This window comes from Danio rerio, chromosome 1 (genome assembly GCF_049306965.1).
Source record: "Danio rerio strain Tuebingen ecotype United States chromosome 1, GRCz12tu, whole genome shotgun sequence".
In the NCBI taxonomy this organism is placed as follows: Eukaryota; Metazoa; Chordata; class Actinopteri; order Cypriniformes; family Danionidae; genus Danio; species Danio rerio.
The window spans coordinates 48,409,107-48,420,992 of NC_133176.1; the positions used below are offsets into that span (position 1 = coordinate 48,409,107).

General features: G+C 35.6%; 1 protein-coding gene across 1 annotated transcript; it reads right to left on the reverse strand.

Annotated features, from left to right (window-relative positions):
• Positions 1-894: 894 nt before the first annotated feature.
• On the reverse strand, positions 895-9,465 carry LOC799879 (novel protein containing SEA domains). The gene is made up of 10 exons (XM_009293534.5): positions 9,379-9,465; positions 7,482-7,544; positions 7,145-7,180; positions 5,519-7,020; positions 5,244-5,305; positions 4,895-5,061; positions 4,518-4,693; positions 4,350-4,408; positions 4,073-4,239; positions 895-1,898 (listed from the first exon to the last, which is right to left on the reverse strand). The coding sequence occupies exons 2-10, from the start codon at positions 7,519-7,521 to the stop codon at positions 1,813-1,815; spliced, it is 2,295 nt and encodes a 764-aa protein (XP_009291809.1). The 5' UTR covers positions 7,522-7,544; positions 9,379-9,465; the 3' UTR covers positions 895-1,812.
• Positions 9,466-11,886: the final 2,421 nt, after the last annotated feature.

An 11,886-nucleotide genomic window follows, 5' to 3' on the forward strand; every position in this document is an offset into this window, starting at 1 on the left:
TGCAGTAGTGAGAACCCTCCACATCAGTACTTGCTTGTTATGGCTGCCGCTCCAGAGTCTCTTCTCATGAGGGCCACCATCCCTGAGTCTCAAATGGCACACTATACACTTTGGACTCATCCACTATGTACTTAAGCACGTACACACTCAGCATATGTATGTATTGTCGTCCCAAATGGAACACTAATGTTTTTTTTTTACTAAGCGGAAATTCAACCCGTTTTACTGATGATGTTTGACGGTCGCCAAATCAGTGAAATAAATGACCAAACTATGAAATAATACCTGTCATGGGTATAACCGCATTCACCATCGGGAGGCGCTATAATCACTCTCGTAGGAGAATATTGCTTTCACCTTCCAAAATAAACAGTTATCCAACATGTGCGCCTGATAGCTCTGCCCCTTCCGCTACGTGAGCAAACCTGTGGTCGTTGATTGCGTGAAGTGTCCCAACATTACACACTTCGTTTTACCGGCTGAATGAGTGCATCATCCAGGTAATTAAAGTGCACTTAATATTTTTTGAGCTTTCACACACTACTTACACTATTTATACTACAAAATGGCGTAGAATAGTGCATAAGTATGCGATTTGGGACAAGCTTTAGTTTCTTCACAACATGGCCATCAGTCTAGAGCATCTTACCAAGATGGCCACCAACTAAGAAGCTACATTCAAAACCCCAATTATTATTCAAGAAGGTACATTTTCATTTTAGCTTAGTTCAGGATTATTTTAAAAGTATGTTAAACTATGAAAGTGAGTACGGAATTTGGACATGTTACATTCTGTGTAGTCTATGTTGTCAATCATACATTTATGAGTTGTCACAAACCAACAATTTGATTAATCTAGATATAGTTTTTATTTAGGAAAAAATTGCAGACAGATGAAAATCAGTACTTTATTAAACAATATACAGATCAATAATGAGAACATTTCTTAATTTATGTTATTCGGATTAAATGCATAATTTCACATGTGTACACTGTAAAAATACCCCTAATATAGCAGTTTTCCATATTGTGTGATTCATGTTTTTATTTTCCCTATTCATACTTTTGAATAGTACTATGAGATCTCGATCTTTCTTCTGGCAACTTTTAACTTTAAAATATTGGAAAAAGTGACTTTTATAAACATTTATTATAGTTTACAGTAATATATCGTCTGGGTTGGTGTTGTATATTATGGTACAGAAACCTTGTAATAAGCTGCCTGTAATTTTTTTGTTTTTTTCACATATTTCTTTCTTTATATATTTTTTTCTTACACATTATATTATTTTAAGCAACTTAAATGTCAATAAAAGTCACTTTTTTTAAGCTGTAATGATGAATTTTCAACATCAGAAGTCAATAAAGCAGAGATCAAGGTCCCAGAATGCTATTCACTACCGTAAATAAATGTAAAACACAAAATACAGAAACAGATTTATATTTTTTTACAGTGTACTTTGATTACAAAAAAAAGATGTTCTAACTAATATATTGGTAAAGAAAGATCAACACAACATTAGTTGTTTAGATAAATTTCACTTGTGCCATTTCTGTGGACTAGAGGTCTCTTCAGATTCGGTTTTAATAAACCAATCCTCATTTATCCTCAATGTGCATTGTGAGACCAACTTACCATAACACACACAAACCATATGTACCACCAGGCACTAAATGTGACAAGAAAGACCATAAGTGATAAAGTTAGATCATATTTTCACTTGTTTGCATCTTGATTTTCTGAGTGTGACCACAGCCATGATTGTTGTGTAGTAGCATTATGTTGTGTTTTTGCTGAAGTGAATGTGAAGCTTAGTGTATCACAGCTGAAAACAGAAGGGATGCTAAGGTCATCCACAATGCTGTTAGCATACTAGCCAGCACCTGAGACTTGTTGGCTGTAAATATAAAAATGAAAAAAAAATGCATGTTAGTTGTGGATCCATGTATTAAGGTCAGTCTTTGAAAACCTGTGGATATTATTCATTACTTTCTTTTTCAAACTGAAAGCACAACATTATTTTTGACGACCTCTATAAAATATGTTACTTTTCCTTAATCATATTATAAGAGCAACTAAGCCTGACAGAAATATGTTTTATAGAGGAATTCATTACATGAAAACATGATACAACCTCAAAACAGAAAAGGTTGGGGCAGTATGGAAAATGCTAATAAAAAAGAAAATAGTCATTCCAAATTTACTTAGACTTGTATTTCATTGCAGAGCATAGGAACACAAGTATATTATGTTTTACCTGGTCAACTTCATTTCATTTGTAAATGTTTTTCCAGTCATTCAGACCTGCTACACATACAAAAAAAGTTGGGACGGGGCAATTTAGGGGTAGTAATCAGGTAATTGGTTAAATAATGATGTGTTTTGAAACAGGTGATGTCAACAGGTGCTTGTAATTATAATTTGGTTCAAAAACAGCATCCAAGAAGGGTCTAGACCTTTAGGAGCAAAGATGGGCCAAGGAAAAATTATTGAAATGTTTAAAACAATGTTCCTCAAAGAAAGATAGGAAGACAGTTGGATATTTAAACCTTCAACAGTGCATAACATAAATAAAATCAAGAAATCTGAAGGAATTTCAGTGTGTAAAACACATGAACGCAAGGTGAACAACTGCGATCTCTGATCTCTCAGATGGCACTGCATCAAGAATCGTCATTTATCTATAAGCAATATCACCACATGGGTTCAGGACTACTTTAGCAAACTTTTGTCAATTACTACGAAATGGAGTTACGTCCACAAATGCCAGAGAAAACTGTACTTTGACAAAAGGAAGCCCTATGTTAACAGAAGCACCGTTGACTTCTCTAAAGAAGAGGATCGTCCAGACTGTTACCAGCAACAAGACCAAAACCCGGGGTCTCTCATGGTATGGGGTTGTGTCAGTGCCTTTGGCAAAGCTAACTTGCACTTTTGTGATGGCATCATTAATGTAGAAAGGACATAGAGATTTTGGAGCACAATATGCTGCCTTCTTTTCCAGGCATGTACATGCATATTTCAACAAGACAATGCAAAACCACATTCTGCACACAATAAAAGTCCTATCTATAGAGAAAGAAGATACAGGTACTTGAGTGGCCTGTCTGCAGCCCCGGCCTGTCTCCAATAGAGAATGTGTGGTGCATTTTGAAGCATAAAAGGCAACAATGAAGACCCTGTACTGTTGCCCACCTTAAAACTTGTTTGCAGGAAGACTGGGACAAAATTACACATGAAAAATTTTATCACTTGGTGTCTTCAGTCCCTAATTGTCTTTTAAGGGTGCTTTCACACCTACACTTTTGTTTCGGAACCTGTCTCGTTTGCCCAGTTAGCGCGGTTCATTTGGCATATGTGAAACCACCAATTGCTCTCTGATCCACGCCAAATCAATCGCTCCTCAATCGCTTGAATGAGGTGGTCTCGGCTCGATTGAAACAAACTCTGGAGCGGATCGATTGCAGTGAGAAAGCAAACGATCCGAGCGCGGTTATATCACTGTGTTTTATGGGTATGTAATAGGCATACGGCTATATGACGAGAGAATTATGAGTAGGGCGGGAAGTTTTGCGAGTCTCCGGATGCCTGCAAACGAGACACGTCGCGCGCACCTTGTCAATCACCACCAAATCACCACCTCTCCTGACATCTGAGCGGGACTCTGCAAAATAAACCCTGACACTCTGACCAATGTGAGGAGAGTTTACTCGCACATGACTTGTTTTAGCTCTTCTGGTCCGATTAGAAACTTAGCAGTGTGAAAGCGAACCGCTCTAAGAGCAAAGAGCAACAATGTAACAATTGTAATCTCTGTTTCGGAACAACTGAATCGATTCACAGGTGTGAAAGCACCCTAAGTGTTGTGAAAAGGAATGGCAATATTACAAAGTGGTAAATGCTTTACTGTTCCAACATTTTTTGAAATATGTTGCAATGTTTGTTGTATTGTCTGCAATATAATACAAGTCCAAGTAAATTTAGAAATCACTACTTCCTTTTTTTATTTGCGTTTTCCGTACCATTCCAATTTTTATTGATTTGGGGTTTGTAATACAAATGTATACTGACCAGTGAATCCTGTGAAGTCTGTGACTTTGATCGTTGTAGGATCAATTGGCAATAAGATTGTTTGGTTTCTGACAGCAGCAGCAAATTGTTCAGCCAGCTCTGTTGCTTTAGGAGCATTGATGTTTTTGATAAATGCAAGCCAAGCATCTACTACAATGGAGCCATTCCTGAGAAAAATGCATGAAAGACGAGTTGTAATGAACTAGAGCTGCTATGTAAAACATAAAAAATATTCTGTAATGATGCCGCTTTTTAGAATTGCATCATAAAATTTTACCTGAACCGCCAAACGTTTGTCTGATAGAAGCCTCTGAAATTGCTGAAAAACCCAGTCAGCTATAACAAATGAACAAACAGGTTAATTGATATTTTAATATTATATTGATCAACAAGGCAATGTTTAACTAGACTGACATGCAAATTTATCTTATGTCCAATGTATTACCTGACTATTGACCACCGGTGCCAGATTACCAGCTGCATTAGAGCTGAGGTTCGCCAGATCACTGATAAAGACGCGTAATATTTTGAAGGTGATATTATAGTTGGCTAGGACTAAGGCTGTTGTGGCTACTGTCGTAGTTTGAGTCATAGCAGTTGATGAAGCCGCTGTGCTCGTTCCTGTTAAAAGCAGATTTAAGAAAAAATGGGTCACAGTACAGCATTACTAGTAGACGTACCATGCTTATAATTAGTCTCAAGCACAAAGACACTATTTTGAGCCTCCAACATGTGCATGTGTGTCATCTAATAAGAATGTTGTTTATGCCTTTCCATTACAATGTAATAAAAAAAGGACAAAATAAAAACATAATAACTGACCGTTGCTTGAGACTTGCACAGCAGTGATAGATGTATTATCAATTGTTAGGTTGATGCCTCCACTGTTAATTGCTTGAATGAGCGTGTTTTTTGCATCTGTTGCACTAGGAGTCGTGGAACTGGTGGTATCAAATTGAAGGGTGGAATCTGCCGCAACAGAGCCCGCACTGTGGGGGCAAAACCATGTTGAAAACCATTAATATAAACCAATTAACAACCAAATAATCAATAAAGACAAACAATCCAATAAAAATATATAAAATAGAAATCTCAGGCATGTATATATTTATTTTAATGAAATTAAAGCAGGGTGTTTGCTAATTACTAAAAGCTGGAAGAACAGTTTTACCTCAACTTATTAATAATCATCCCAAAGTAGTTTGGATAACGTTTCTTGTAAACTGGATAAAACTGTAACAGATAGACATAAAATCATAGAAGCATCATTTGACTATTATCATATTTTTTTTTCAGAACAACATTTATTGTAGGAAATTTTGTTAAATGAGTAGTTTGCTAAATATTCAGGAGTTGTATCTATATTTAATGTTTTCAGTACACAACATTACATGTATCTTTTGCAATCATGATCAAAAACAAAGCTTTGTTGAAGAAAGAAATTACCTGAGATTTAATATTTTCTACATACGCTTTGGTCACTGCATTATTGAGGTCAGTGTAGACTGCCTGGAATGTGTCATTAAGCTTGAAACTTAAAGAAATAACTCCAAGATTGGCAGGTGGTGGGGCTGTTGTAGTTTGATATGTTCCTGTTGCAGAATTCCCTCCAGTTGAAGATGAAGCTGATCCAGTCACAGTTGAAGCTGAATTTGATCTAGTTGTATTTGAAGGTGTAGTTACACTAGTCACAGTTGAAGGTGTAGTTTCTCTTGTCACAGTTAAAGGTGTAGTTACTGTAGTTGCAGTTGAAGGTGTAGTTATTGAATTTGCAGTTGAAACTGGAGTTGCTCCAGTCACAGTTGAAAGTGTAGTTACTGAGGTCACAGTTGATACAGAAGTTGCCAAAGTCATAGTTGAATGTGTGGTTGCTGAAGTCTCAGTTGTAGGTATAGTTACTGAAGTTGCAAATGAAGGTGTAGTTGCTGAAGTCCCAGTTAAAGGTGTAGTTGCTGATGTCGCAGTTGAAGGTGTAGTTGCTGATGTCGCAGTTGAAGGTGTAGTTGCTGATGTCGCAGTTAAAGGTGTAGTTGTTGATGTCGCAGTTGAAGGTGTAGTTGCTGATGTCGCAGTTGAAGGTGTAGTTGCTGATGTTGCAGTTGAAGGTGTAGTTGCTGATGTCGCAGTTGAAGGTGTAGTTGCTGATGTCGCAGTTGAAGGTGTAGTTGCTAATGTTGCAGTTAAAGATGTAGTTGCTGATGTCGCAGTTGAAGGTGTAGTTGCTGAAGTCACAGTTAAAGGTGTAGTTGCTGATGTCGAAGTTGAAGGTGTAGTTGCTGAAGTCCCAGTTGAAGGTGTAGTTGCTGAAGGCACGATTGAAGGTGTAGTTGCTGATGTCACAGTTGAAGGTGTAGTTGCTGAAGTCCCAGTTGAAGGTGTAGTTGCTGAAGGCACGATTGAAGGTGTAGTTGCTGATGTCACAGTTGAAGGTGTAGTTGCTGAAGTCACAGTTAAAGGTGTAGTTGCTGAAGTCTCAGTTAAAGGTGTAGTTGCTGAAGTTACAGTTGAAGGTGTAGTTGCTGAAATCTCAATTGAAAGTGTAGTTTCTGAAGTCACCGTTGTAGATGTAGTTGCTGAAGTTGCAGTTGAAGGTGTAGTTGCTGAAGCCACATTTAAAGGTGTAGTCTTCGAAGTTACAGTTGTAGGTTTAGTTACTGAAGTCACATTTGAAGGTGTAGTTTCCGAAGTCGCAGTTGTACGTGTAGTTGTTGAAATCACATTTGTAGGTGTAGTTTCCGAAGTTGCAGTTGTAGGTGTAGTTGCTGAAGTTACATGTAAAGGTGTTTCCAAAGTTGCATTTGAAGGTGTAGTTTCTACAGTCGCAGTTGAAGATGTGGTTACTGAAGTGACATTTGAAGCTGTATTTTCTGTAGTCACAGTTGTAGGTGTAGCTGCTGTAGTCACAATTGTAGGTGTAGTTGTTGTAGTCACAGTTGTAGGTGCAGTTTCTAAGGATACATGTGATTTAGTTCAACAAATGTGTTTTATAATTATTGTGACCTAGTGGCCTAATTTATTGACAATATTAGCTATCACATTAAATTAAATCTTAAAACACAAACTGGCCTGTACCTTGAGAAACAACATTTCCAGGCAGATGTAGGATCCCTGTTAGGTAAAATTAGGGAAAATAAAACACAGTAATTATCAGTGATGAACATTAAACAAACCCAAAACTGAAGAAGATGAACAGAAGATTAGAAATTGCAGTTTAGCATTAAGTGGACTTTATTCAGCTGAATTGTTGTTAAAATCACTTTTTAAAACATGTCATTACAGGATATGCCACTCTCTATTCTCTAACCTTTCAATCTTTTTAATGATTTTAATGTTAACAGTCGGTGTGATTTACGTTACATTCAGTCTTCTGTGATGCAAATGTAATGCAGAAACAAATGCAGTTTCTTACCAATCAGACAAAGGATGAATAGTATTATCCTCCACTCCATTGCTATTTTTTATAGCACTGAGCCTATAAATGAAAATTGATGTGAGTATGATGTAGCAAAGTTTAAAATTATACACATTTTGGGCTCTATTTTAATGATATGATTATGTGCAAAGTCTAAAGCACATGTGAAATCTACTATTGCCTTTTTTAAGGATGGAAGAACATGGTCTGCGCATGGTCTAGCAGGTTTGTGCTTATTGTCTTAATGAGTTATGAGTGCGTCTTGAGCAAAACATGCATTTAACCAACTAGAGTCTCATCTCCCATTCCCTTTAAGAGTCAGTTGTGTCGCACCATGGAGCATTTGCTATTTACATGCAGACTTTATAAGTGGAAAAACCAAACACTTTACTAGCAAGAAAACAGTTTGACCATCTTCACGAGAATAAAGAACAAGCCTCCTCCATTGACCTTCTTACTTTCTCTTTACTTTACTTTGACTCTTCACTTTACTCTTTTACATTCGTGGATAAGAAAACGGTGTTTTACACACTCTATTAAAGACATCCATTATCCAACATATTTCAATTGAAACAGTCAAAACTGCGTCCACTGAAGACATCCATTAGTCTACATGTTTAATTTAGTTTAATAGATTTGTTTCACAACGAAGTGTGGTCAAAAAACCGTTATATCCAAACACACTTCCTATTCTTATGCCCCATATGGTGATGCATTGGTCTCCAAACCCCAACAGGTGGACAAATCTAAACTTGTTTTTATTAAAACAAAAATAAATATGCATTTAATAACTACTAATAAAACTAATAATAATAACATTATACAAATGCAAATTGTCATGAATAAACAGAAAAAAAAATTGTATATCTTTGAAATCTAAACCTTAACTTGTATTTTAAATATAGGATTTGGAAATGCATATTTAAATTAGAAATTAGATCTGCTTACCGCATGCCATTTACAATATGTGTCAGAAAATCAAGTGATAAAATGCATAAATACACTGCTTGATCAATTCATACGTGATTTATCAATCAGTACTTGGGGCAAATGAGATCTCATCTTAAATGAACTGTGGAGTATGCATCAACCATTGAGTAAGGTTTTTAGGTGCTCCGTTCTTTGCACATGAAGACTAAACGTTAATTATATTGTAGTTCCAAGCCTCAAGCATGGCAAAGTTGTCCTGTGTCATTTGAATCACATCCAGATTAGTTGGCCTAAATCTAATCGGAGGTAACAAACTAAATCAAAGCCACACTGCTATTTACAAAACAAATACCTTTATATAAATTGAAAACAGGATTTTTTTTTTTTTTACCATAAACACATATTTTAACAGATTTGTAAAATAATTTGTAATTATTTTACCAATAATATGCAGCATGGGGAAATTTCTGAGATTGCAGTACATGAACTACCCACACAACAGCAATGGTCTGCAAAAGCCCTGAAACCCCTAATTACATATTTTTTGTGCCTTTTTTTTCCACAAGCATCTCGCTTCCTTGCGCAGGTTTTGCACCAAGCAGATTGATTTTTAGCATCTGATGACGGGATGCACTAAACATTTTAATCACACCGGTGTGATCAAGCGCTTCAGGAAGCAAACAATCCTGATCATATCGGTGTTATCGAATGCATCAATAAGTGAACTTTCTTGATTCCATGTTTCATTATTTCATGTTTCATTATTAAGAGATTCCTCTGTGTACTACTAGAAGGAATCTTGCATACTACTGGTACCCCAGTTTGAGAACTAAATAAATACTTATTATTACATGATATTACAAATATTTGTTTTGTTAAACTTAGATTCACTGTTTACATAATTTATTATACAATTCAACAAAATTATTTCATAAAAAATGCCAAAAATAATTCTTCTACTCACTTTTGGATTGTTCCACCAAGGAAAAAATGCAGTCCAGATTAATCCTTATAGCAATTAAAGTCCTGTTACCAGTCTGTGGTCACCTCTAAATGAGCACAGAAGACAGGTGTGCCCATATTTAAAGTCTGAAAGGTTTTGTTTTGTTAAGAACAGACCAATCAGAGTTCAGCTGTGGGGTTGATGGTTCTTGAAAAACTTGGGGAGCAACAGTATTAAAAAATAGCTTTGTTTCCTGGTACGTGATGACCGTTCATGTTACATTGACAGCTAGGCATATTAGGGCAAATTTGCCCTAATTAATAAATGGCAAATTTAACATACAACATGTTTACAAAATGTTTATTGTAATAACTGTCTAAAAACATTCCTAAAATCAGTGGGACTTGTTGCATTTCTACATTTTTGTAGACATTTTGGTATGAACTGAAAAACTGAGAATCTCTACAGACTCCCGACATTAACCATAATAATTATTTTCAAACTTTATTTGGAGTTTTCTGAAGGTTATAGGCACAGATTTAGTGTTAAGTTCATTAAAAGTATGCAATGAATAATATGTTTGATACATTCCTGGTGTATTGAATAATGAACTATTACTACACTAAGTACTAAGCAACACCAATATAAACAACACTTTTGAATAATGATCCATTGTTAACAAGTAACTATGCAGGAAGCAAAAGATAGTAGGGGAAAGTGGGGTAAGTTAAGCCATTTTTTCCTTATGTGGTGCTCGTGACAAGGAAAAAGTGCATTTAAAGCATTTAATTAAATACAATTTTTATTTTAATATAAATGATAACTGATTTATTTTATATTTGCTATAGTGACAGTACATTATATTTTATTAGATATTTTTCAAGACTCTTCTAAACTGCTTAAAGTGACATTTAAAGGCTTAACTGGGTTAATTAGGTTAATCAGACAGGATAAGGTAATTAGGCAAATTATTGCATAACGATGGTTTGTCTTATTGACTATCAAGAAAAACTTAGCTTAAAGGGCTAATAATTTTGACCCTAAATTATTATTTATTTTATTTATTTATTTTTTTTTTAATAAAAGCTGCTTTTATTCTAGCTGAAATACAAAAAATCAGACTTTCCCCAGAAGGAAAAATTTTATCAGACATACTGTGCAAAATGTATTCCTCTGTTGAACATCATCTGGGAAATATTTAAAAAGGAACAATAAATTAAAAGAGGGGCTAATAATTCTGACTTCAACTGTATATGTATGTATGAATTATATATTCACTTTATTATTTTATTCTTATTTAATTGTTATATTTTGTTAATGTCATTTAGTTCATATTTAATATTACTCTATATTGAGTACTGTCTGTGTTTTTTGTTATTAAAGTTAACACTTTGTGACAGTTTTCTTGTTTTAATTGTCATCTGATTAATTGTGTTTACTTATATTAACATTCTATATAAATATCTTCTTTAAAGATCTTCAAATCTAGAAATATCATTGATTAGCAGACATGGAGGATTGTAAAATCACTTTTAACATGCACGTATAATACAGTATCTATCCCCCCCCCCACTTCACTTACAATTACAATTGACATTGTAATGTAGGTGAAATAAATATTTTCATTGTACCTAACATAAAACAGCCATCTTATGGATAATACATTATTGTTTTGATGGCCCCCTGGTGCCTGGATGCAATATGATCTCAAAAAAGCCTACAAAAGATTGTACTGTAAGGGTGGTTGCATAACGGTACATTTATTAACCTGTGCATAAAGTGTTCAATTTAGTACAGAAAATAATACAAATAAAAAGTAGTCTAACATTTAAAAAGTAAATTTATTGAATAATTGATGCTAAAAATCAGAGCAATAGTGTCACCCTGACTGGACTCTGAATGTGCACTGCAGCGACACTGTGTTTTTGCATTTACTGTAAGCTCTGAAGAGGAACACAGAACCCTCGCAGTAGTGAAAACCCTCCACATCAGTACTTTCTTGTACTGTAATGGCTGCCACTCCAGAGTCTCTTTCAAAAAATGTCTGCCAGTTTCTTGCCAAGAGGGCCACCATCCCTGAGCATCTTTCCAAGATGGCCGCCAGCTCAGAGTCTCTTCCCAACATGGCCATCAGTCTAAAGCAGATGTGACCAACCCTGTTCCTGGAGATCGACCTTCCTGCAGATTTCAGTTATAACCCATCTCAAACACACCTGGCTGTAATTATCAAGTGCTGTTCAGATCCTAATTAATTGATTCAGGTGTGTTTGATCAGGGTTGGAGCTGAACTTTGCAGGAAGGTCGATCTCCAGGAACAGGGTTGAGCACCACTGGTCAAGAGCATCTTTCCAAGATGGCCACCAACTCAGAAGCTACATCCAAAACCCCATATTACTTAAGTAGGTACTACATTTTAACTTAGTTCATGATTATTTTAAAAGTATGTGATACTATGAAGGTGAGTACGGAATTTGGACATGTCACATTCTGTCAATCATAAATGTAGGAGTTTTCACAAACCAACAATTT